The sequence below is a fragment of the Carcharhinus amblyrhynchos genome, chromosome 4, assembly GCF_965287045.1.
Source record: "Carcharhinus amblyrhynchos chromosome 4, sCarAmb.v2.hapA, whole genome shotgun sequence".
NCBI classification, from domain to species: Eukaryota; Metazoa; Chordata; class Chondrichthyes; order Carcharhiniformes; family Carcharhinidae; genus Carcharhinus; species Carcharhinus amblyrhynchos.
The window spans coordinates 23,505,882-23,533,551 of record NC_137327.1 but is presented as its reverse complement, the minus strand read 5'-3'; the positions used below and the strand labels follow the sequence as shown (position 1 = coordinate 23,533,551).

Below are 27,670 nucleotides of genomic sequence, written 5' to 3'. Positions count from 1 at the left end.
CAATAGAGTGAGTGCATGTTAACATTTTTTTAAGTACGGAGCCTGAGACTCCCGGGTTGGACCATTAATTAGACCCAGTCTATTATCAAAACAGTTACAAATACAAAAATATATTACACCAATAATCAACACCCAACATGTCATTTAAATGCAATAGTACACATATCACAGTAGTAAGCTGCTGGCAGCAACAATAAACCAGTGAGTCGCTATTTAAACAGAAATGACGACTAATACTATGCTTTTGCATTTGAACTTGTGGTTGAAAATCAGCCTGTTCTTATCCTGCTTCAAGTGTAGTATCGACATGCTGTGCTTGGTCGAAGTCATTAGGTCATATTTCAGCTTCATTTGAAGCAATTTTAAAAAGGCCCATCTCGGCCTTTTGGCTAAAACGCAAATGAGATCAAGCCTTGGAGGAGGAGCTATTCCTATTCCAATCAGCTTGGATCAGGTAGATCAAGCCCAAGACAGGGGGTGAGAGCCCTGTCTTGTCAGCTTGGAGCGGGAATGTCCCAACTTATTGAGCCTCCGAATTGGACTTGAACTGAAATAAAGACAAAAAATTAATTTATTTTGTGAGGAGGGGTGCAGATGCTTTGATTAGATGGAAGTGAAATGGAACAGTCCAGCTGGGTCACGTGTTAGTTTGGCGGGAAGGTTTGGAGTCGGAGGGAGCAATTTTGCAGGAAAGGGAATCCCGGCAGAGGGAAAGTAGCAAAACCGCCGGGGAAGCCCGCTTGGAACGCTCAGTTCGCAACATTCCACAGGAGGGAATCCCCGGCGCGAGCTCGGCACACAGCGGCCGGAGACCAGCCGGGGGCCCAGCCTCTGTACCCGGGACCCAGCAGCCAGGCCGGGGGCCGGAGACCAGCCTCTGTACCCGGGACCCAGCAGCCAGGCCGGGGGCCGGAGACCAGCCTCTGTACCCGGGACCCAGCAGCCAGGCCGGGGGCCGGAGACCAGCCTCTGTACCCGGGACCCAGCAGCCGGGCCGGGGGCCGGAGACCAGCGTCTATACCCGGGACCCAGCAGCCGGGCCGGGGGCCGGAGACCAGCGTCTATACCCGGGACTATGGCCCAGGTCAAACTCACCGACTTCTTCCCCAAGAGTAAGCATGTGAAACGGGGCTCCGCTTCTCTCAGACGCAGGAAGGTGGAAGCTCCGGGCGGCGCTGCCATCGCCGGGAGACAGACCCGAAACACAGGCTTGGACAAGCCGGCAGCCCCACCGCAGGACATCAGCAAAGGCCAATCCTCCCCGGACCCCCAGCGGGAGGAGAGTCTCCCCCCGGACCCCCAGCCAGAAGAGGAGGCCGGCGGGGAGGAGAAGCTGTCCGAGCGGAATGAACTGGTCACCCCGCCGAAAGGCGAGCGGGCCGCCGCCGGGCTCCGGGGTCACCCTGCGGCCGGGTCTCAGTCCGGCGGCAGCGGGAGGAAGCGTAGCCGCTCCCGGTCTCTGGCTGGCAGTGAGCAACGAGGGGACGAGGTGCCAGCTGCCCGGAGATGTCTACTCTTACAGCCGGAGAAAGCAGAGAATCCGCCCGTAGGAAAGAGCGCAGTGAAACTGCAGCTCCCAGGGGGATCTCAGCCCACGGTGAGATATCTAACAGTCTGTTTAGCCACTGGACAGGGCTAGGAAGGAGATAAAACCTTGTCTCTCTTGGTGTAAATACTTTTGGATACGTATTTCTCAAACAGAATCACTTTGTAATCTAGATAGGCTGGGCGAATGGGCCAGGAAATGGCAAATGGAATTTAATGTTGGCAAGTGTGAGGTGGTCCACTTTGGTAGGAATAATGGTAGGAAGGACTATTACTTACGTGGAGAAGAACTGCAGCAGGCGACGGTGCAGAGGGACCTCGGGGTCCTTGTGCATGAGTCGCAAAAACCCAGCTTGCAGGTGCAGCAGGTGGTCAGGAAAGCGAATGGGATGCTGGCCTTCATAGCGAGGGGGATTGAATATAAAAGTAGGGAGGTCTTGCTGCAGCTGTATAGGGCATTGGTGAGGCCGCAGCTGGAGTACTGTGCAGTTTTGGGCGCCGTACTTACGCAAGGATATTTTAGCCTTGGAGGGAGTGCAGAGGAGGTTTACTAGGCTGATGCTGGAGTTGAGGGGGTTGAGCTATGAGGAGAGGCTGAATAGATTGGGCTTGTACTCGTTGGAGTTTAGAAGAATGAGGGGAGATCTCATTGAGACGTATAAGATGATGAATGGGATGGATAGGATAGAGGTGGAGAGACTCTTCCCGCTCAGAAAGGATAGTAGGACTAGGGGGCACAGCCTCAAGATAAAGGGGGGGCGGTTTAGAACGGAGTTGAGGAGGAACTTCTTCACTCAAAGGGTGGTGAATCTCTGGAATTCTCTGCCCGTTGAAGTGGTGGAGGCTGCCTCGCTAAATATTTTTAAGACGCGGGTTGATGGGTTTTTGATGAGAGAGGGGATTAAGGGTTATGGGGAGAGAGTGGGAATGTGGAACTGAGCCACGACTGATCAGCCATGATCTTATTGAATGGCGGGGCAGGCTCAAAGGGCTAGTTGGCCTACTCCTGCTCCTATTTCTTATGTTCTTATGTAATTATTTGGCCCCTTATCTCATTGCTGTTTGTGGGATTTGACTGTGCCCAAATAAATAGTTCTGTTTTTGATCTGATTTATTATTGTCATGTATTATCATACAGTAAAAAATATTGTTTCTTGCACACTATAAAGACAAAGTACACCGTTCGTAGAGAAGGAAAGGAGGGGGTGCAGAATATAGTGTTACAGTCATAGCTAGGGTGTAGAGAAAGATCAACTCAGTGCAAGGTAGGTTCATTCAAAAGCTTGACGGCAGCAAGGAAGAAGGTATTCTTGAGTTGGTTGGTACATGACTTCGGACTTTTTCCCGACAGAAGAAGGTGAAAGAGAATATGTCAATGGTGCGTAAGGTCCTTGATTATGCTGTTGCTTTTCCGAGGCCGCCGGAAGTGTAGACAGTGTCAATGGTTGGGAGGCTGGTTTGCATGATGGACTGGGCTTCATTCATGACTCTATGTAGTTTCTTGGGCAGAGCAGAAGCCATACCAAGCTGTGATACAACCAGAAAGAATGCTTTCTATGACACATCTGTAAACGTTGTTGAGATTCATAGTGGACATGCCAAATTTCCTTAGTCTTCTGAGAAAGTAGAGGCATTGGTGGGCCGCCTTTACTATAGTGTTGGCATGAGGGACCTTACATTATAACTGGCTGCATTTCAACAGTGATCGATGATCATCTACTCTGGGATGGCCTGAAATTATGAAAAGCACAATATAAATCTGATTTTTTTTTTTAGATTTTATTTGCTGGTTTTATAATGTGTACTATCCTAACCAGAATTTGTGAACAAATTGACCATTTGCTGAATCAGGTATCTTTTAAGGAGTAGTATAATGTCTTAAGATTTTCAACACTTCTCTGGTCTTTTCTCCCCTGTTGGGATCTGTTTTAGGAAACGGTAAATCAGATTACATGCAGGGGCTTTCATTCCCGATGTTTTGAATAAAGGAAGCCCGTGCTTAACACAGCAATTCTCCTATTGAGCCTTCTATACTCCTTTTCTATTCATAACTAACGGACGGTATGGTAGTTTATTGGTTAGCACTACTATCTGACAGTGCCAGGGACCCGAGTTCAATTCTGGGCTTGGTCACTGTCTGTGTGGAGTTTGCACATTCTCCCCATGTCTGCGTGGGTTTCCTACAGGTGCTCCGGTTTCCTCCCACAATCCAAAAATGTGCAGGTTAGATGAATTGGCCATGTTAAATTCTTCCTCAGTGCACCCAAACAGGTACTGGAATGTAGCGACTAGGGGATTTTCACAGTAACTTCATTGCAGTGTTAATGTAAGCATACTTATGGCTAATAAATAAACTTTACTTAATTTGAAACAAACACTATGTTGTAGCTCTCCCAATCATAAGTTCTTTTTAACCAGTTTTCTCACGTCCAGCAAACATTTTGATATCATTCTTGATATCTAGGTGTAGTACCCCAACTGATAACCAAATCTTCAATCACCATCTTAACACACTGAAAATCAAATTGAGGACTTTTTGTATTAATTGCTGAATATTGTGATATTTGCATTTACTCATCAGACTATATAAGCAGTTCACCACAGCTCTGCCTGCAGAGTAGTACACTCATGAACAGTAATTCAGTAGAACTCAAAGCTGCGCACTTTAATTGGTGAGTCTAAATGAGCATCTGGGATTTTTCCCCCTATTCCTAGGCTTAATGAACTGTTATAAGCCACATCTAAAGTTTAAATCCATAACCTGGCAACATGTCTCCTTAACCAATCATTTTGAAGAACCATTAATGAATGTTATCCTAAGCCAGGTAGTGAAGTACAAAATTAGGTACTTTTTTTGATGGATGATTTACTTAATACACATGCCTGCTGCTCGCAGAATGAGCAGTGCTGAAACATGGGGATTTAACCAGGGACTTCAATCTAACTCTCCCTACTGAACTGTTTCAGCCACTTGTGCAATCCCCTTTTTATAGCTGTGGCAGAATGCACTTTTACACATTACAGCCTAGAACTATGGATAGTGATGTTTGAGCCTCCGATTTCTTTGCGTTGCACATTGCTGATCAGGAATCTCCCACTCTTACTGCCTGTGGTTGGTTTGTGTTAGAAGGATTGCAGGCTAACCCTCCACCTGTTTGAGTCATGAGTGCAACTTCCCAGGACATCAAGTTTTGGAGTGGGTGTCAACCCCGGAGCTTCTGATTCAGAGGCAGGGACGCTACCCACTGTGCGACAAGACTTGTATAAATAGTGCTGGGGATCTTTTACATCTACCCAAACAGGCAGGTGGGCCTGAGTTTAATATCTCATTTGAAAGTGCATGCCCCCCTCAATACTGCATCAGTCAGCCTTGGTCTTTTGCACCCAAGTTCCAAAGTGAGACTTGAACCCACAATCTTGTGACCCATTTAGCCACAGCTGACAGTGTCCCTGCTCTACTCTTTTCATTAATTGATTTTACTGCTTATTTGTTTAAAAGAGCCCCTGGTGAGGCACTGTGACTGAAACAGAATGTCAAAAGGAAATTTAAGTATCTAAACCAAAATATTTCATAGGGTGGTGAACTCACCCCCAGCTCCTGCGATGTGCACTGGTCATGTAAGGTCTGAAAGTGTCTCCTTTTTATGCTCTCTTTGAGTACGATTTGTTTTAATTTATACGTGGGATGTGGATGTCACTGGCTGTCCAGCATTTATTGTCCAACCCTAGATGCCCAAGGACAGTTGAGAGCCTGCCACATTGCTGTGGCTTTGGAGTCGCATGTAGGCCAGACTAGGTAAAGATGGCAGATTTCTCTCCCTAGGGGACAATAGTGAACCAGATGGGTTTTTCTGACAATCATTTGATGGCCACAAGTAGATTCTTAATTCCAGAGTTTGTTTATTGAATTCAAATTCCACCATGGTGGGATTTGAACCCGATTTCCCCAGAGCATTAGCTGACTTTCTGGATTAACAATACTAGGCCATTGCCTCCCCAAAGAAGAACAAATGAGCAAGCTGAACCAAATTGAACAAATTAACACAACAAATAAAGGGAACTGTTCCCCACCACCATTTATATTCTTCTGAATAAAACAAAAATCAGTAGTCACCTCATTCTGCCCAACGAACTCTTAATGAAAGCAGTACCCTCCACCTGTTTATCCTTGACCTTAAGAATACAATGAACATAAATCAACATTGACACATGCAGGTTCTAAACATAAGAACATAAGAAATAGGAGCAGGAGCAGGCCATCTAGCCCTTCGAGCCTGCCCCGCCATTCAATAAGATCATGGCTGATTTGTCGTGGCTCAGTTCCACTTTCCCGCCCTCTCCCCATAACCCTTAATCCCCTCTCTTATCAAGAACCCATCAACCCGCTTCTTAAAAATATTTAGCGAGGCAGCCTCCACCACTTCAACGGGCAGAGAATTCCAGAGATTCACCACCCTTTGAGTGAAGAAGTTCCTCCTCAACTCCGTTCTAAACCGCCTCCCCTTTATCTTGAGGCTGTGCCCCCTACTCCTACTGTCTTTTTTGAGCAGGAAGAGTCTCTCCACCTCTATCCTATCCATCCCATTCATCATCTTATACGTCTCAATGAGATCTCCCCTCATTCTTCTAAACTCTAACGAGTACAAGCCTAGTTTATTCAGCCTCTCCTCATAGCTCAATCCCCTCAACTCCGGTATCAGCCTAGTAAACCTCCTCTGCACTCCCTCCAGGGCCAAAATATCCTTGCGCAGGTGCGGCGCCCAAAACTGCACACAGTACTCCAGCTGCGGCCTCACCAATGCCCTATACAGCTGCAGCAAACTAGGGAGTGTCTGTGTTTCTGAATATTCAATGTCATATCGGCTACTGAAGGCATTATAGAAAGGGAAGGAAAAGCAGGATCAAGAAAACTGAGATGAGAGACTAAGAAAAAAGTTTTTTAAATTAAAAATCTCCAACAACTAAAATTTAAGGAATGTAATTCCATATTTGTAAAAGTACATTTTAAGCACCAGAGTAATGGTGGTAACTAAGACTTCATCTATCTCATGATTTGATTCCATCTACGTGACTGAGTTACTAAGCAAGGTATGGATATAGCAAAGTTTCCGGCAGGTAGGGCAATCTAGACAGTTATTGCCTGATTTCCAGATTTGAGCTTCACATGTTTTGATGCTAGAGTGGCAGCTTGATTCCTTTACAACAGAGGGCGCTGATAGTTTTATTGTTGTTTTTACTGTTAAGTTCTGGTCCAGTGTTTCTGTTACAATGCACAAGTCTGAAGCTGCTGAAACTAATGGATCTTGGTGTATTTATTTAGGATTCATCCATCCATGAGGCAGCAGCCTCCAGGAAAATGATTTCCAAGCCTTCTGGTCTACATATTTCAAATGGGAGAAAGCAGCAGGTATGAAATCTATGCCAATATTGTGTGAATGTGGACTGTGTTTCTGAACACGCTCAAATGTCAGAGAGCTGTGATAATCCTCTAAACTCTTATGGGGATTTTTCATATGAGCGAGATGGCAGATTAAGTGTCCCAGAACAGACTCTTTATGATTTGAAATGTTTTCATCTGAAATTCAAATGTGTGGCGTCTTTAATGTATCTTCTTTTCTGGAGTGAAATAAATAACTTTCACCTGCAGATTGACTCCACACCTGTAAAGGAGACTCTTGAAGGGTTAAAGGCTCGGCTGCAACGAATCCAGAAACTTGCACCAACGCCTAATTCTTCTGTTCCTGCGTTGGAATTGAATAGTGACATCAAGAGCCGCCTAAAGCGGGTTCGAGAACTGGAACTGAAAGTACAAGAGAATAAGTTAGAACGGAGAAAGGCAACCGAGCAGGATGCAGAGTCAAGCGCAGAGGAGAGGTGAGCAAAGGAGGATTATGTAGACTTTTAAATACACAACAGCTGAAGAAATTGTTGAATGTATTTACCATTGAATGCAGCAGCTTGTATTCATGATTCATGCTCTTACAGGGCGAAGATGCCAGCATATCAGCGTTTCCACACTCTAGCGCAGGACGTCCCACCAGGGTTGAACCTGCCATTCAAGTACAAGCTGTTGGCAGAAATGTTCCGTAGTATGGACACCATTGTGAGCATGTTGTTCAACCGTTCGGAGACCATTACCTTTGCCAAGGTGAAACAGGGGGTCCAGGACTTGATGAGAAAGTGAGTATGGATTATATTGATAGACCTTAGTTAGAAGACGATACTTAAATTGTATCGGCGTTGTGCTAGCTTCCAGTCCAATCTCAGCAGCTATAAAGTGGGAAATAAAATTCTCAATAGTATTATTCTTCTGCGATTTCATAAAATCTTGCACTTGTATAAAAACTTACTGTTTCTCAGAGGACTTTGTATTGAATACATTTGAAGCAGGGTGACTTTTTCATGAGGAAATATTGATAGCTTTGGGTACATTCTGCTCTTTTTGTAACATTGCATTCATTTTTATCACTTTCCCAATTACTGGAATGTCAGGATGAGGTGAATGTTCCTCAGGACAGGAACTGCTCCCCTTAAACATGGTTGCCTGTTTTCAAAGTCAACATTTCAGAAGATTTGGAAAACTTGGATTGAAGGAGAAATGTTGTGGACCTAGATAGCACACCTGTTTTAGTTGCAGTTACCTTGCACTGGGTGGCAGTTTGAGACTTTAAATGTGAAATGTAATTGAAATGCCTGGAAAACCAGTCAGTTGTATTATAGAAATTCAGCTGATTTGTCAGCCTTCTCGAGCAGTCATCATGTAATACTTTTTGTAGGAAATTTGAAGAACGAAATGTGGGGCAGATTAAGACGGTTTACCCTTCTGCCTACAAGTTCAGGCAGGAGAAGGGAATCCCAACATGGAGTGACTCTGTGAAGCAATCCAGCTACCAGCTCACTGTCGATCCTGTATTTGAAGGAGGTAAACAGTGTGAATTGTATTATTTTGGCTTTGTTTAAAGAGAATGCGTTGGCAGTTTATGGCGAAGTTTATTTTCAAAGTGACTTCCACTGACCAGAGTTCCCGTAAGTGAATTTGACTCGAGGCAACAGCTACTTAAGTTCCTTCAAACTCGAGATTTGGGATTGGGCACATTTCTGCTCCAACCAGCTGTCTTAGTAATGCTGTGGAACACCTCGCACTTTTATGAAGCTCTGCTATGGTGTGAGTGAATTAAGGCAGGAGAAAATGGGGGGAAAAAATATGTGTAGCCTATGTAAATAACTGTAGGACTAGTTAAGACACTTTTGACTGTTCATTAAGTAAAATTTTTCCTTTGATCTTTCTCTAATCCTCATTTCATAAAATCCTACAGGGCAAAAGGAGGCCATTTGGCCCATCGAGTCTGCACTGAGCACAATCTGTCACTCGGGCCCTATCCCCATAACCGGATTTGCCCTAGCTAGTCTTCCGACACAAAGGGGCAATTTAGCGTAGCCAGTCCACCTAACCTGCACATCGTTGGACTGTGGGAGGAAACCCACATGCACAGGGGGTGGGGAAAGACGGTGACCCGGGGTGGGGAAAGACGGTGACCCAAGCTGGGAATTGAACCTGGGTCCCTGGCACGGCAGGGGTGCTAGCCACTGTGCACGGTGTTTACCCATTTTGGGTAAAAGTAATGTGTAACTGAGTCACACTAGTCGAATATTCCGGCTCAGTTCTCCTTTCAGAGCCCAATGTCCAGTTGGGTAGCAGTGCGCTGCTGAGGCAAGGCGTCCAAAAATGGGTGACTGCATCCCTTACTGAAAGTGGCACAAAAATAAATATAAGAATCAAATTGGGCCCAGTTATATTGCGCCTCTAACACTCCTTTCAGTGGCAAATTACCGTCATTCAGAATCATTATGGGTAGATAGTAACCATGGGACTAAATCCCATTTGAGTTACTGCTTTCAGGGACAAGGGAACCAAGAGCTCTTTTTTAAGATATATATATATTTAAATACAATTTTCCTCCTTTCCCACTATTCCAAGAGGAGAATTCTGACGGCTGCAAACAGCTAACAGCATCTCACTTACTTCTGCGACGCCGCATCTTCAGTCGAAACCTTGTGAGCATTGTGAAGCAATACCATAAGGTGAGTAGGTGACCCTACGGGACATTTTGTCTTGACTCTAGTGGTAAGAGTGGTGCTCGGGGCAACAAATGTAACTTCACTAACCCAGCAGCAGTGCCAGTGTGTTACCCAAAGCCTATGGTTCAGTGGTTTCAATGGGTATGATTGTCAGCAAGAATAAGTAATTACAATTTACACTGTTCATCCATCTAGCCTGCGAAAGGCCAAGTTTTTAGACTTTAAATGTAATCCAGCAATACTCTGGATAATTCAGCAGCTACTGATTAACCTAGAAACATTCACCGCTATGATGGCTATTGTCAGTGTAACTTTGTGGTGACCAAAGAAGCATAAGATTTTGTGCTTTTAAAAAGGAGCATTCTAACACCAACAGTAACACATCAGGTGCTGAATTAAAAGATGAGTTGAGTGTGATGGGGCATCAAGACAGCCCCAACAAAACTGAAGTCGATGGAAACTGGGACAAGCTCTCCACTGTCTGGAGTCATACCAACCACGATGGAAAATGGTTGTGGTGGTTGGAGGTCCATCATTTTGGTTTCAGGGTATCACTGCAAGAGCTCCTTGGGGTAGTGCCCAAGATCCAACCATCTTCAACTGCTTCATAATCATTATCCTTCGTTCATAAGGTCAGAAGTGCGGTTGTTCGCTGATTATTACACAATGTTCAGCACTGTTCGTGACTCCTCAGATACTGAAGCAGTTTGTGTGCAGTAAGACCTGGACAACAATCAGGCTTGGGCTGATAAATGGCAGTTATATTTGTGCCAAATAAGTGCCAGTCAATGATCATTTCCACCAAGAGAGACGCTAATCATCAGCCCTTGACATTCAGTGGCATTATCGTCACTTAGTCCCCCACTATCAACATCTGGGATGGGTGGGAAAAGAACTACTGTTGATCAGAAACTGAACTGGACTAGCCATAATAAATACTGTGGCTACAAGAACAGAACAGAGGCTAGGAATTCTGCAGTGACTAATTCACCTGATTCCCCAACGCCTGTCCACCATCTACAATGCACAAGTCAGGAGTGTAATGGAATACTCTTCACTTGCCTGGATAAATGCAGCTCCAACACAAGAAGATCACCACTATCCAGGGCACTGTAGCCACCACCTTAAATATTCACTCACTTTGGCACCACAGTGGCAGCAGTGTGTACCATCTACAAGATACACTGCAGCAATTCACCAAATCTCCTTCGAGTCTCCTTTAACGCAACCTTGTGACCCAATTATCTCTCGCCACCTAGAAGGACAGGGGCAGCAGATGCGTGGGAACACTCATGTCTGCAAGAACCCACCCATCATCCTGATTTGGAAATATATCGCCTTGACTGTCACTGGGTCAAAATCCCAGAGCTCCATTTCTAATAGCACTCTGGATGTACCTACACAACACTGGTTCCAGTGGTTCAAGAAGGCACACCACCACCTTGAAGGCAGTTGGGGATGGGCAATAGATGTTAGTGAAGCCCAGATCCTGTGACAGAATCTTAAAGCAGTCACATAATGGACTGGAGTTAATAACCCAGAGAGCTCTTTACTGTTTCATGAGTAGCTGGCAGGTCAGCACTTGTTGCACATCCTTAATTGCCTTTTGAACTGCGTGGCCTGCGACATGCTGTCAGAGGGCAGTTATGAGTCAACCACATTTGTGGGTCTGGAGTCTCATGTAGGCTAGACCAGACAAAGATGGCAGATTTCCTTCCCTGAAGGACATTAGTGAATCAGATGGGATTTTACAATGACGGTTTCATTATCTGAGATTTGTTTTCCAATTACAGATTATTACTTGAATTCAAATTCCACCAGCTGCCACAGCTTAAATAAAGTAATCAAAAAGAAAACCTATTTGTGTATAATATTTGAAAGAAGACTAGCCTTTGTTGTACTAATGAATATATTGAAGCAACTCCTTTTGAAATGATCATCTTGTATAAGTCTTTATCTTGTACTCCAGAATTGATCTAAATCCCCAAATCGCGTGTTCTCCAGCCACGTGGTCTGATATATACTTGTATGATTGGGAGTTCTGTGTGTTGGTAGCTACTGTTTTGTCCTGCCATTTAATTGGAAATAGTTCAGATTTTCTGTATTACTTTACTAGTAAAACACGTTTGTAAATAAATGTGCACATTTTTGTACTTAGACTCTCAGACAGAAAATCCACCCCCTGAGTTGTGGTGGGAAAAGTGAAGGGTTAAATGCTAATTCATGCACATTACTGCCAGCACTGTAACACAGTACTGCCAGACCTGCATTCTTGGACAGTAGTGTCGAGGATTAGGCCTCCAGAATGTAGTATAAGTTATAAAAACAGGAACCACTGTGTAAGCCCTTCTGTCAGCAGAATCAGTTAGATCAAAAAGTAGGACTGAATAATTTCAGCAACAAAAACAAATCAAGTTCTTTTTTCTTGTTTTATTCTTCCCTACAGATATTTCTGGCTTCTCTTAACCCTCCGATGCATGTGCCAGATAACAAGCTAACACGATGGCACCCACGTTTTAATGTGGATGAAATTCCAGACATTGTTGCAGCTGAGTTGCCCCAGCCCCCAAATTTAGAGAAGCTAACAACTGCCCAAGAAGTCCTGGATAAAGCTCGAAATATGATGACCCCAAAGGTACGGATAAGCCAGCAATCCGATCCCAAGCATATTGTGGGTTGGGGCAGGGTGTGTCTTGGAGTGTAGAAAATGACTCATGCTTTAGACCTGCTGTCAGTATTTCCCATTACTACTTTAGCAAGGCCTTTGACAAGGTAACACATGGTAGGTTGTTGCACAAGGCTAAATCTCATGGAATCCAGGGTGAGTTATATAAATGGATACAAAATTAGCTGAATGACAGAAGCCAGAAGGTAGTTGTAAAGGTTTGTTTTTCAAACCGGAGGCCTGTGACCAGCAGTGTTGCTCTGGGATCAGTGCTGGGTCCTCTGTTATTTGTCAGTTATATTAATGATTTGGATGAGAATATAGGAGGTATGGTTAGTAAATTTGCTGATAACACCAAGATTGGTGGCATAGTGGACAGTGAGGAAAGTTATCTCGGATTGCAATGGGATCTTGATCAATTGGGTCAGTGGACTGGCAGACGGAGTTTAATTTAGATAAATGGGAGAAAATGCATTTTGGTAGATTGAACGAGGGCAGGACTTACTTAGTTAATGGTAGGGTGCTGGGGAGAGTTACAGAATGAAGAGATCTAGGGGTACATGTTCATAGCTCCTTGAAAGTGGAGTCATAGGTGGAAAGAATGGTGCAGAAGACATTCAGCATGCTTGTCAGAACATTGAATACTGGAGTTGGGATGTCTTGTTGAAGTTGTAAAAGACGTTGGTAAGGCCACGTTTGGAATACTGTGTGAAGTTCAGGCCATCCTATTATAGAAAGGATATTATTAAACTAGAAAAAGCGTAGAAAAGATTTACTAGGATGCTACTGGGACTTGATGGTTTGAGTTATAAGGAGAGGCTGGATAGACTGGGACTTTTCTCTGAAGTATAGGATGCTGAGGGGTGGTCTCATAGAAATCTATAAAATAATGAAGGGCAGAAATTAGCTAGATAGTCAATATCTCTTCCCAAAAGTAGAGGAGTCTAGTAAAGAGAGGAGGGCATAGGTTTAAGGTGAGAGGGGAGAAATACAAAAGTGTCCAAAAGGACAATTTTTTTTCTCACAAAGGGTGGTGAGTGTCTGCAACAAGCTGGCAGAGGTAGTTGGAGAGGTGGGTACAATTTTGCCTTTTAAAAAACATTTAGACAGTTATATGGGTATGATGGGCGTAGAGGGGAATGTGCCAAATGCAGGCAGTTGGGACTAGCTTAGGGGTTTAAAAAAAAGGCAGCATGAACAAGTTTGGCCGAAGGGGCTGTTTCCATACTGTAAACCTCTATGACTCTACTATAAATGCACTTTACTTAAAGTTCTACTTGGATAACTATCTTTTGTATTTTCAGATGGAAAAAGCGCTTGCTAATATGGCCCTCAAAACTGTAGAAACTGCCATGGCTGCTACAACAGAGCAAAAAAAGAAACCAAATGCTGTAAGCCCGAGTCCTGGCCCTTCTAATGAACTGAAAGGAATTTCCCAGAGTCTGTTGGAAAGGGTAAGTGGAGACTGATGAGATTTAAAATCCCTACACTCAAGTCAAGTGGAACAAAAATGTCCCTCATGCACAAACATGTTTGTAGGAAAAAATGATTCATATCCATGGAGTGACTATTACTGCAAAACATAGCACTGCTGCCTCACAGCGCCAGGGACCCGGGTTCGATTCCCAGCTTGGGTCACTGTCTGCGTGGAGTTTGCATGTTTTTCCCTGTTTTTGCATGGGTTTCCTCCAGGTGCTCAGGTTTTCTCCCACAGTTTCCAAGACCTGCTGGTTGGGGGCATTGACCCGAACAGGCACTGGTGTGTGGCAACTTGGGAATTTCATAGTGACTTCATTGAATTGCCTTACCTGTGACTAATAAATGAACTTTAAAACTCTCGCTTTCTGTAGTAGTTAATGAACAGTTTGATTTTAATATCTATTGTAAAACGAATGGTTATGATATGTCTTTGTAAAGAAAAACAGTGACAGCTTACCTTTTTACTGTAATACATATATAACTGTACACTGAGTGTCTGAAATGCAATTTCTAAAAGCATTGACAAGTAAATGTTAATGCCTAGAAAATGGTAAATGAATTTTGCCATTCATTCAGCTTAATTCAAACTAAGTCACAACGAGTCTTTTCCTTTTTTAAGTTAATGAATCTCTATTTCATTTGTTAGAGAGTTGTATTTTACAGTTGTGTATACTGATCTTTGACGCACACGCACTAATGATTAACACTTGTATAGATTCGTGCCAAAGAAGCTCAGAAAATGCAGGCAACAATGACCAGAACTGCCACCCAAACAGAGCATCTCCGTATGATGATGCGACTTCCTGAGATAACAAGAATTCTGCGCAATGTTTTTGTAGCGGAGAAGAAACCAGCTTTGCTCATTACAGTGGCGTGCAACAGGGTGGTTGACAGCTATCGCTCCGTGATGGCCTTAGGTAAATTAATAGTACATTATTCCAGTGTGGCTGGTGCTAACTGTGGTAAAGTGTGATGCTGACTTAATGGATATTACAATAAATACTATTTTATTAAATCAACTCCATGTTACCACGCAAATAGACTGATTTACATGTTATGTTACTATGAATCTAATGTTAAAACAATCCACTTTCCAGATTTGTTCTATATTTGTTCTTTTATAACATCAGGTTCATTTAATGCAGAACACCTGAGCGCTGTGATTCCATTCATTCATTGTGAGATTTGTTCAGGCCAACTTACCCTCATGGGAAATTAACACAACTAACTGCCATCATCATCAACTATTGTTCAACAATGCTGTGGTGGTCTCTGCATCTGACAATCTGCTATACTTGCACAATTGGAGTTTAAGAGCCTGGAATAGTATTGGGGTTGTAAATAAACATTACATATGAACATATGAATTGAGAGCAGAATAGGCCCCTTGAGCCTGCTCCACCGTTCTATCAGATCATGGCTGATCTGATTGTAACTTAAACCCACATTCTTGCCTACTGTTGGTAACCTTTCACCCCTTTAAAGTGCCGTCTTAAAAATATTCCAAGATTCTGCTTCCATTGCTTTTTGACGACGTGTGTTCCAGAGACACTCAACCCAGCAGTGGCACCTAGTTCTTGATTCTCCACATCCGTCTAGTCTTACAGGTTTTGATCAAGTCACCTCTAATTCTTCTAAACTCTAGTGGATACAAACCTAACCTCTCCAACCTTTCCTTGTAACCCAACCCGCCCATTCCTTAGTCCAGTAAACATCTGCACTGCTTCTAATGCATTTACATCTTAAATAAGGAGGCCAAACTATACACAATACTCCAGCTGTGGTCTTATCAATATTCTGTATAACTGAAGCATAACCTCTCTACTTTTGTATTCAATTCTGCTCATAGACAGTAACGTTCTATTAGCTTACCTAATTATTTGCTGTACCTGTATACTAGCCTTTTGTGATTCATGCATTAGCACACCCAGGTCCTTCTGACCTCAAGAGCTCTGAAATCACTCACCATTTAGACAATAGAGGTTTTTTAAAAATTCTTTCTGAAATGGATAATTTCATTTTTGCCACTCACTCGATCCACGTCCCTTTAGAGCCTTCTTGCATCCTCCCCTTGATTTACCTTCCTAATCATTGGCTCCTGCTCTGCCCAAGACTGCAAGGACCTTCAAAAGGTCATGAATGTAGCTCAATCCATCACACAAACCAGCCTCCATTGACTCTGTCTACATTTCCCACTGCCTTGGCAAAGCAGTCAGCATAATTAGGGACTTCATGCACCCTGGACATTCTCTCTTGCACTTTCTTCTTTCGAGAAAACGGTATAAAAGTCTGAGGTCACATACCAACCGACTCAAGAACAGCTTCTTCCCTGCTGCTGTCAGACTTTTGAATGGACTTACCTTGCATTAAGTTGACCTTTACACCCTAGCTATGACTGTTACACTACATTCTGCACTTTTTTGTTTCCTTCTCTATGAATGGTATGTTTTGTCTATATAGCACGCAAGAAACAAAACTTTTCACTGTTAGTACATATGACAATAAATCAAATCAAAAGATCAGAGACGTTGCTGTGCTAAAGGCAGCGCAGAGAAGTTGCACAGAACTGATCCCTTAACTGTATCGGGGGGAGCTGGAGAAACCTGGGGTTTTGGGGCTGGAAAGGAATGAGAGAAATAACCTTTGAGCTGTTTAAGGTAGGACAGGAAAAGGCAAATGCAGAAATGCTTTTAAAGGTTGATTTGGGATGTTGGAAAATGCCTCACACATTGTATTCGATGCAGGGAATAGAATTACATGAAGAGGAGGAGCAGTAAATCTTTTAGATTCTGAAATGAAGCAACTAAAGGATTTCCTTTTGTGTGGATGAATTAAGAGTGAACAGCTTTCCTTATCCTTTATCTTATGAAAGGTGTTTCATCTTTAACAAGGCCGGGCACTTTTGTGTCACTTCTGCATCATTTTATACATTTTAGATTGGCTGAATTTATTTCAAACGTTGGTTTAGAATTTCCAGTACCAGCTGTTTGAATGTCCTAATATTGGAATAAGTTAGTCATATTGAGTTATTTTTCTTTGTTTTAAATTTCAGACGAAATGGAGAAACATTTGCGGTTCCTGGCTGACATCGTGCCAGACTGGCTGAGTATCCATCAAATCAGAAAAGATGTGTACCTGAAGCTGAACAGAAACACAGAGCTCAATGTGGTTGCAGAGAAAATTGCAGAAAAAATAAAAGAGGAGGAAAAAGCATAAGTTTTTAAATGAACTTCAGTTCTGTACAGAGCTCAAGTTTGAAAGTCAAACATAATGTGCAGTATGTAGACATGTATATAGGAGAAAAGCAGTGTTTTTTGTTTCTCAATATTCTGGGCAGTTTGGCGCTGGTGCATTGTATCTGTATGGAAGAAACCTTACTTTCTTAACTGAAGATTCCACTCTTGATATGTGTTGAAATTGCCAGATGCTTGTTTTTAAAACAGAAGGAAATGAATTAAGCTGAAAATGCCAAGAATAAGACTCCTGGGGCAGGCATTTCTTCCTTTATTCAAAATAAGTAGCAGGGTACAGAGTTGGACAATAGTCCATTTGTGTGCAATGAGGATCAGTTTTATACCATTGATTAATGTTAAACTGAAAATTGAATGTTTGGTTTGTGTTTGGAAGGTGGCTTTTAAATTAAATTTTGATTAAATGTTCTACCATTTTTCTTGAGGTAACTTCTTTGCTTACTGATTTTTATTTTGATTCTGTGCATCACTGATTTGAATTTACTTGATTGTAAATAAACCTATTTCCCTCTTGTAAATGAAGGGTGGCATGGTGGCACAGTGGTTAGCACTGCTGCCTCACAGCGCCAGGGACCTGGGCTCGATTCCTGGCTTGGGTCACTGTCTGTACGAAGTCTGCGTGTACTCCCCGTGTCTGCATGGGTTTCCTCCGGGTGCTCCAGTTTCCTCCCAAGTCTGAAAGATGTGTGGGTTCGATGCATTGACTCAAACAGTTGGCAGAGTGTGGCAATTAGGGGAATTTCACAGTAACTTCATTGCAGCCTTAGTTGTGACTAATAATTAACTTTTAACTTAACAGAAGCTCCATGTCATAACCTGAGATTTTAAAATTAAACCATGTTCTTGTGAACACATTACTCCTTCATCCCTTTGATTTGTGACAGGTTGCCATGTAAGCAGTGTTTTTTTTCACCCTGTTCTGTGTACAAAGTCTATTTTATATTTTAATACATTATTTATAAACTGCACTGGTTTTTATTATTCAACATTGCCTCAATTTACAAATTTTCTAGAGACTTATTTCTTCAGTTCTTACAAATCCATTATAACTTTCATAAGTCTTTGTTAGACACGTCACGTAGCGAGTATCTGAGAAACTCTGGCAGAGTCACAGCTTTGTTCTCAAGTCACTACTGGATTAGCCACTTGGCTGTAACAGTTGAGTCTGTTTTTAGGTTAGGGAGACAAAAGTATTCCTGTTCCCAGTAGCTGCTGATGAAAGTGCACATGTCCACCAGTTTGAATGTTTTGCTGTGTTGTCTACTAGTCTGTGGCCTGTCTCAGGCTCCCATTTGACCAGCTGCCACTTGAATGAGATAGCAGTGAGTGATTGCTTCCAGTGAAAATAAGAATGCTAGCAAGCTGTCAGTCCTGCAGAAGGAGGGGAAATGAATGAAACACAAATAAAAAGATTATTCTAGGCATTGCTGAAGCTTTATTTGTTAAACTGAACGTTTTGTCTGAATGTGCCTTTTGTCTTGCAGTTGGCAGTTTGGTTCAGGTTGTCTTACACTCTCACCTGAGTCACGAGGGATGGCGTTGGTAGAATTGTCAAAATGTCCGGGTATACGTCTAAAAGAAAAAGTCTTTTTGTAATATCCTACAAACAACGTCAGTGGGGGAAAAAAATTAACTTTCCCAAAGCGCACGCTGACTTCAAATCAGAGCAGCTACAGCTGTGTGCTATGTTCTGATAAGATGTGTGGAAGGTTTAGCTCTGATTTTAACCCAGCCTGTTCAACAGATCAAATGTCTGTTTTGCTTTTCAACTGATTAATTCATTGACCATTCTGCTGGACAGACTAAGTTTCAAGTTCATTCGTTAGTTTCAAGTATGTTAACACTGCAATGAAGTTACTGTAAAAATCCCCTAGTCGCAACACTCTGGCACCTGTTCACAGGTACACGGAGGGAGAATTTAGCAAGGCCAATGCACCTACTAGCGCGTCATTCGGACTGTGGGCAGAAACCAGAGCATCTGGAGGAAACCAGTGCAGACACAGGGAGAACATGCAAACTCTGCATGAATAGCGACCCAAACTGGGAATCAAACTTGGGTCCCTGGCACTGTGAGGCATCAATGCTAACCACTGTACCGCCCAGGTTAAAACTGGAGCTTTTGTTTTTCAAGAATTTCCTTAAATGTATTCCTAAAATGGCCATTTGGTACATTGTGTTTGTGCTGGTTCAGCTAGTTAGATGACTCCTTTACCCCCATAACGATTGTTTTGTCTTCAGATGCTTGTCCAATTTCCTTTTGAAAGGTGCAATTGAATTTGTTCCCATCACACTGTCGGGCAGTGCATTCCAGCTCCTCACCACTTGCTGTGTAGAATGTTTTTCCTCTTGTTGCCTCTGGTATTCTCAGGTTCTAAACCTTTCTGCCAATAGCACAGAAGGCAGCCATTCAGTCCATCATGTCTGTCAACTCTTTCAAAGAGAATTGGCCCATTCTAGATAAAGATGTACTTTGTAAAAAAAAAAATCCCTCTAGATATTAGAATCGTACAATACAGGAGGCCATTTGGCCCATCAAGTCAGCATGACCACAATCTTACCCAGGCCCTATTCTCATAATACTATGCTTTTAACCCTAGCTGGTCCCCTGGACACTAAGTGGCATTTAGCATAGCCAATCCACTTAACCCGCACTTCTTTGCACTGCAGGAGGAAACCCATGCAGACACAGGGAGAATGTGCAAACTCCACATAGTCACCCAAGCTGGGAATTCAACCCAGGTCCCTGGCACTGAGAGGCAACAGTGCTTGCTGCTGTGCTGCCTTTAGTTTACTAAGCCATTTAGGACTGAGATGAGGAAGAACTTCTTCACTTGAGTTGCAAACCTGTGGAATTCTCTACCACAGAAAGCAATTGGGGCCAGTTTGTTAGATACGTTCAGGAGGAAGCTGGACATGGCCCTTGTGGTTAAAGGGATCAAGGGGTATGGAGAGAATGTGGGAGTTGGATACTGAGTGCATGATCGTGCTGAACGGTGGTGAAGGGTTGAATGCACCTATTTTCTATGTTTCTAATTCCCCTGATTATTAGACAGTGTGCCAATCTGCACCATCAACCTGCACCCTCTACTTGTCCTTCATGGACAGCATATTGGCACAGTGGTTAGCACTGCTGCCCCACAGAGCCCTGGGTTCAATTCCAGCCTCAGGTGACTGGAGTTTACTCATTCTCCCTGGGTTTCCTCTAGGTGCTCTGGCTTCCTCCCAAAGATGTGCAGATTAGGTGGATTGACTAAGCTAAATGTGAGAGGTTGCAGGGGTGAGGTGGATCTGGATAAGATACTCTGTTAGGGAGTCAGTGCAGACATGATGAGCCAAATGCTGACCTTCTGCACTGTAGATATTCCAACAATCCCAACTTCTCTAGCTTCCACGTGGGATGAGGGACTTCAATATCATTCTGGTAAATCTTTGTATCTTGGGAGGGATAGAAGGAAATGTAGGCATTAAGTATGGGAGACACCCCTGAATAGCCATGGAGTGTCATTACCCCAACTTCTAGCTATGAGCACGTGTTTTCAGATGGAGAAAGAGAGCATGTTAGTGTCTACTTTTCTAGGCAGAGTTGGGTTGATTGAGGCACAGTGACTCCGTACAGAAAATGTCAGGTCCATGAAGTGGAAAACTGCTTGGTGTGCAACTGCCTAAAGGCAGTCTAATTTTTTTCACTCCTCTAATAGGATTTACAATTCTTGCGTGACCCATTTTTAAAAACGTCTGGTTGTCGGACATTGCCGGTTTTCATGCATTTGAACTACTGCACTGCTAATAGTGAAAGTATGCTGTCAGGTAGGAAAATGCAGTGGTGAGGGAAAAATGGCAGACATCCAAATGAACATGGTGTTGGCTTGCAGCAGACCTTGGAAGTAATGTGATGTTCCCATTATGTTGCTGCTGTCTGACAAAGAACAACCCAGCACAGCAAACAGGCCCTTTGGCCCAATGAGCCCACGCCACCATTTCAACAAAGCATTTAAACCTAACCTGCCCCGTTTGTATGTGAATGGTACCCCTAATGTAGCCAGATTCAGGGGAGAATAGTGTAGGGTCAGTTTGGTACACCAATCAGCCTAAGAGCACATCTTTGGTGTGTGGGAGGAAACCGGAGCACCCGGAGGAAACCCACGCAACCACAGGGAGAATGCGCAAACTCCCACAGACACAGGCCCAAATCTGCACAGCTAACAGTGATAGTCACTGAGCTGTTGTGGTGCCCGTCTGCTGGTCCAGGATTAAGCACACACAACGACACGAAGTACTAGGCCACTCTCGAAACCTCCAAGAGCAGCCCACGCACGACCCACCGTGTGCATGCCCCTCGTTTGACAACAAGGTGGACCGACACCTGTGGATTAAAAGAGACAAAACATTAACATGTAATACTATATTTCCAGTGTCGTCCCGAGGCTCTGACCCTTTTTAATACCATCTACTAAAACCCTCCATTCCTGTTTCACTCATGTGTCTATCTAAGTAAACCTTAAACAAGTCCAATGTGCCTGCCTCCACCTTACTTGGTAGTGCGTTCCATACCCCCATAACCCTCTGCGTGAAAAACCTTCCTCTAGTATCCAAATTATACTTCTCCCCCCTCACCCTTAGATCGTGACCTCTCGTAATAGTTGTCCCCAATCTAGGGAAAAGCCTACCACTGTTGACTATCTATTCCTTTCATTATTTTATACCTCTATCATATCCCCCCTTAATCTCCGTCTTTCTAAGGCGAAGAGCTCCAGTTTTTCCAATCTTTCCTCGTAACTCAGTCCTTCCATGCCAGGCAACATCCTGGTAAACCTCCTCTGCACCCTCTCCAGGGTCTCCACGTCCTTCAGGTAGTAAGGTGACCAGAACTGGACGCAGTACTCCAAATGCGGTTTAACCAACGTTCTGTACAACTGAAGCATTAGTCGACAGCTCTTATACTCTATACCCCTTCCTATAAAGGCTAGCATTCCGTAAGCTTTCTTCACAACCTTCTCTACTTGTGTTGACACCTTCAGAGACTTGTGCACCTGCACTCCCAGGTCCCTCTGTATTTCTATACTCTTAATCAGTCTACCTTTTATCATGTAACTCCTCCCTGCATTATTCCTTCCAAAATGCATCACCTCGCATTTGTCAGGATTAAATTCCATCTGCCAGCTATCTGCCCAATATACCAACCTATTTATATCCTGATGTGTCACCTGACAATCTTCCTCAGTATCTGCCAATCCTGCCATCTTGGTGTCATCTGCAAACTTGCTGATCACACCACGTATGCCCTCTTCCAAGTCGTTTATATATATTACAAAGAGAGGTCCCAGTACTGAGCCCTGCGGCACACCACTGGTGACTGACCTCCAGCCAGAAAAGGACCCTTCCACTACTACTCTGTCTCCTATTGCCCAGCCAGTTTTCAATCCATCTAGCTACCTGTCCTTGTATCCCATGTGCCTTAACCTTTTCTACCAGCCTACCATGAGGGACTTTGTCAAACGCCTTACTGAAATCCATATAGATGACATCAACGGCTCGCCCATCGTCAACCGTTTTTGTCACCTCCTCAAAAAATTCTACCAGATTTGTAAGGCAAGACCTCCCCTGAACAAAGCCATGTTGTGTATCCCTAGTCAGATCGCAACGCTCCAAATGCTTATACATCCTATCCCTAAGAATTTTTTCCAGTAATTTTCCTACCACTGATGTCAAACTCACTGGTCTATAATTACCAGGGTTATCCCTACTGCCCTTTTTAAACACGGTACCACATTAGCTACCCTCCGGTCCTCTGGGACCTCACCTGTGTCCAAAGAAGAGACAAAGATTTGCGTCAGAGGCCCAGCAATTTCATCTTTCACCTCCCTAAGCAGCCTGGGATAAATACCATCAGGCCCCGGAGCTTTATCCGTTTTTATGCTACCTAAAAACCCTAGCACTTCCTCCCTCGTAATGGATATTTCCTTCCACTGATCCACAGCTCCCTCCAAGACATTACACGACACCAAATCTCTCTCCTTCGTGAGTACCGACGCAAAGTATTCATTCAGTATCTCCCCCATTCCCTCAGACTCGATGCATAGCTCCCCTCCTTTGTCCCTAAGAGGACCAATTTTCCCTTTAACCGCTCTCTTGTTCCTAATATAAGAGTAAAATGCCTTTGGATTTTCCTTAATCCTAACAGCCAAAGCCATTTCATGCCCTCTTTTTGCCCTTCTAACTCCCCTTTAAAGCTCCCTCCTACTCTCTCTATATTCCTCCAGCGCAATCTCTGTTCCCAGTTGTTTCGACCTAACATATGCCTCCCTCTTCTTCCTGACCAAGTCTTCGATACCCCCTGTAATCCACGGCTCCCTAATCCTGCCTTTCCCATCCATCCTCTTTACCGGCACGTGCCTTTCCTGCAACATTATCAGTTTGCCCTTGAAAGCCTCCCACTTACCAACCGTGGACTTGCCAGCTAACAACCCCTCCCAATCAGTGTCCTTCAGCTCCCTCCTAATCCGGCTATAGCTCGCCTTCCCCCAGTTCAGCACCCTCCCCTTCGGTCGGCACTCATCCTTTTCCATTTTTATCCCAAAGTAGACAGACTTATGGTCACTGTTAGCCACATGTTTGCCTACCTCAACCTCAACCACCTGCCCCGGCTCATTACCCAACACTAAATCCAGTATAGCCCCTTCCCTAGTCGGGCTAGTTACGTACTGCTCCAAGGACCCTTCCAGCACACATTTCACAAATTCCTCCCCATCCGTACCTCCAGCTCTAGGCACCTTCCAATCCAATCCAGGAAGATTAAAGTCACCCACTACAACCACCTTATTCTTTCTGCACCTATCTAAAATGCCTCTGCAAATACCTTCCTCCACTGACCTCGGGCTGTTGGGTGGCCTATAGTACACCCCCAGCATTGTAATCTCTCCCTTTTTATTCCTCAACTCCACCCACAGCAACTCAATCCCTAACTCCTCCATATTATCCTCCCTCGGCACTGCTGTGATGTGCTCCTTTACTAACAGCGCCACCCCACCACCTCTCTTCAACCCTCCTCTGTCACACCTAAAACACTTATACCCAGGAACATTCAGCTGCCAGTCCTGCCCTTCCTTTAACCACATCTCCGTTACTGCCACCACATCTAACTGCCTCACAAACATCAAGGCCCTAAGCTCATCCGTTTTACCCGTCACACTCCTCGCATTGAAACAGACGCAGTCCAACCCACCAGTGCCGCTCAGAACCTCCTTCTCCCTGATAATTTTCCTTTCGCCCAAACCTACCCTATCACCCAACTCACTCCTGACCCCAGCGTCTAATGAGCTATCAGTCTCATCCCCCCGCCACCCCGCCATTAGTTTAAACCCTGTCTAAACACTCCAGCTAACCTCCCTGCTAAAACATTTGTCCGTCTCCCATTCAAATTTTCCCCATCCCTCCTGGACAGTTGCCCTTCTCTCACAAATACTTCCCAGTGGTCTACAAAAGTAAAGCCCTCAGCCATGCATTCAGCTGCATGATCTCGTTATTCCTAGCCCTGCTTGTACTAGGCAGCAGCCCAGAGAATGCCACCCTGGAGGTCCTGCTCTTCAGTTTTGACCCAACTCCCTAAATTGCCTGCGTACATCTGCCCTACTCTGCCTTCCTACGTCCCTCTCACCTACGTGTATTATTACCTCTGCCTGGGTCCCCTCCCCTTTCAAAATTCCCTCTATCCTCTCCGATATGTCCTGTACCCCTGCTCCAGGGAGGCAGACTACCATCCTGGAGTCACGCTTTTGCCCACAGAACCTCCTGTCAATTCCTTTGACCCTCCCATCCTCCACCACTATCACATTGCCAGCCCCCTTCCTTCCCTCTGAGTCATTCTGGCCCTCCTGTCTTTCCTTTTGTATCCCTGTCGATACCTTTTGGGGGGCCACTGGGGTGGTCTTTGGACCAGGACTATTCTTCTTCTTCCTCTTAACAGTTGTCCACCCATCCTGTTCCTCAGCCCCTGGGACCTCCACTTGTTCATGGTTCCTAGCCATTAACTCCTCATTCTCCCTGACCAGAAATGCATCCTCTAGTTGCCTGACCTGGGCCCTCAAGCACTGCAGCTCTAAACACTTGACGCAGATGTGGGCCTTCGGGAGACGTGATGCCTCCAGGAACTCCCACATGTGGCACCTAACACAGCTAACGCTCCTCCCCATAGCCCCTGCCATGTCCCAACCTCACTTGGGTTGGTATGTGCTGAAATGCAACACAGGAAAGATAGAAACTGCAACTCACCTTCTCTAAGCCTGCTCTCGCCTAAGCCCAGCAAGCCAAAGCCCTTATACCTCTCACTCAGCTCCCACTCACTCCGCTGCCCGCTGTCTATCACTGCCTTCTTTTTATACCCCCCGCTCTCCCTTCCTGACTAGCCCCTCTCCTAACTTCCGGTACGGAAATAAAAAGCACTCACAGAAATCCCACGAACCGGAAATGCAGTCAAAAAGCGTTTAAAGTAAATCCAACACTCACCAAAGCCACCAGGTACACTGCTCTGGAGAACAATGAACACAGTGGTATATTGCAACCACACTGCACTTGATGGACCAAATAGCCTAATTCTGCTCCTATATCTAACAGGCATTGCTCTAATAACCAACAAATCTACAGCTATCTAGATGAGTGAGTAATGAGCATTCAATCACATTCCTGACTTGGTTCTTGTAGATGGAGAAGACTTTTGAACAGTAACTGATGTTGGGCAGCATGGTAGCATAGTGGTTAGCACTGCTGCTTCACAGCTCTAAGAACCTGGGGTTCAATTCCCAGCTTGGGTCACTGTGTGGAGTTTGCACATTCTCCTCATGTCTGTGGGTTTCCTCCCACAGTCCAAAGATGTGTGGGTTAGGTTGACTGGCTGTGCTAAAATTGCCTCTTAGTGTCCTGAGATACATAGGTTAGAGGGATTAGCAGGTAAAATATGTAGGGATTATGGGGGTGCAGACTTGCTGGGCCGAATGGCCTCTTACTGCACTGTAGGGTTCTATGATTCTATGATGTATTTTAAAAGTTGTCAGAAACAGGCTTTGCTACAACTTGCAAAATACACAGTGGCAGCCCTATCAAAGTCTCAGAAATGTTGATCAGCCAGCTTAGTTCTTATTTCAAGAACAATGTGATAAAATTCAATCCCACTAATTGATCATTCAATTTAGAAGTTATTAAAGTGGAAGATACTTTGCTCGTGATCAGTATTTAGAGTAGGTGGGGGTATCTGATAGGACAATGGTGAACTGGTAGGTTCTTTGCAACAACGCATCAGATTTCATAGTCACTGAGGTACTAAAATGACCTGATATACCACCGTAGGACACGGTCTCTAGACTACCAGGCCCGTGTTGTAATTATTTGAAAGTACTGTGCCAGTCACTCACTAAACATGTTTAGAATGACTCTCTTCAAGCAGGTGATTAGCTCTTGCAGCTGCCCCTCTTGGACAATGCATCTTAGATCAAGTGACTGAGGTAGAAGGGAATGAGAAACTCTTACACCTCCCATTAGTATTCAGTGAAATATAATGCACTGGGCACTACTTTCATATTTGCCAGTAGCAGAAAACTTGCTAGTGAATCAACTGCTCGTTATACACCTTTCTTCCATGAAAAGGACAGGTGTACTAGGTCTAGTCAAGAAAATTACATCTCGTATGACTGGAGCTAACAGCCACAAATAGATTTCCTTATAACAATTTTATTTTTGGAGACCTGGAAGGAATTTGGGTGGCACGGTGCTTAGCACTGCTGCCTCATAGCTTTAGGGAGCCAGGTTCAATTCCTGGCTTTGGGTCACTCTGTGGAGTTTGCACATTCTCCGTGTCTCTGTAGGTTTCTTCTCAGTCCAAAAGGACTGTGGGTTAGGTGCACTGTGGGGCCATGTTAAATTGCCCCTTAGTGTCCCAGGATGCATAGGTTAGAGGGATTAGGGGAGTAAATATGTGGGGTGGTTATGGAGTTAGGGCCTAAGTAGGATTGTTGTTGGTGCAGACTCAAATGGGCCAAATGGCCTCTTCTGCTTGTAGGATTCTATGAATTCTTGAGCTGGATATACAGAAATACTGTGGGTGGCTGCCATTTGAGACTTGCCCATATCCTAGCCTGCCACCATGGTTGTGGCCTGAAAATGACCAATACCTCGATATAACGAGTTGATGCCTGCAGTTTGAGCTCAGTCAGATTCAACCAAGACTTGTACTTTTGGCCAGGAAAACAGACACTCCATTAGTTGTCTGTCCATTTTGTAAAACTAACAATTGTTTCCATTTCTCTGCGATATGTGCTGTATCAAACAACAAAATCTGTATTATTTTATCATTTTCATTTGTTTATTTTTAGAAAGTTTGTCAAACTATACTAGACATAAAAATAGTTGACATGCACTTCATCAAAATTGTAATCACACATGATATATATGTGGGCACCAAAAACTTTCTACAATTGAAACCTGTAATCAAATCCAACCTGGTTTAAGTAGATATCAGGAGTTAGACTAATAGATCAATAGCAGGCTTGTTCTATCTCGCCACTCAGTTTGCTCTCTAGTTTTGTCAAAACAGAACAAATTCTGACTACTGGAAATGGGGCCTTGAGATATTGAGGTGGCTTGGTCAATTAAACAAGCTGGC

General features: G+C 44.1%; 1 protein-coding gene across 1 annotated transcript; it reads left to right on the top strand.

Annotated features, from left to right (window-relative positions):
- The first annotated feature begins 1,052 nt into the window (after positions 1-1,052).
- On the top strand, positions 1,053-17,400 carry cdt1 (chromatin licensing and DNA replication factor 1). The gene is made up of 10 exons (XM_080188090.1): positions 1,053-1,597; positions 6,866-6,952; positions 7,193-7,419; positions 7,531-7,725; positions 8,322-8,467; positions 9,524-9,627; positions 12,071-12,259; positions 13,594-13,743; positions 14,484-14,685; positions 16,821-17,400. The coding sequence occupies exons 1-10, from the start codon at positions 1,076-1,078 to the stop codon at positions 16,982-16,984; spliced, it is 1,986 nt and encodes a 661-aa protein (XP_080044216.1). The 5' UTR covers positions 1,053-1,075; the 3' UTR covers positions 16,985-17,400.
- The last annotated feature ends 10,270 nt before the right edge of the window (positions 17,401-27,670 follow it).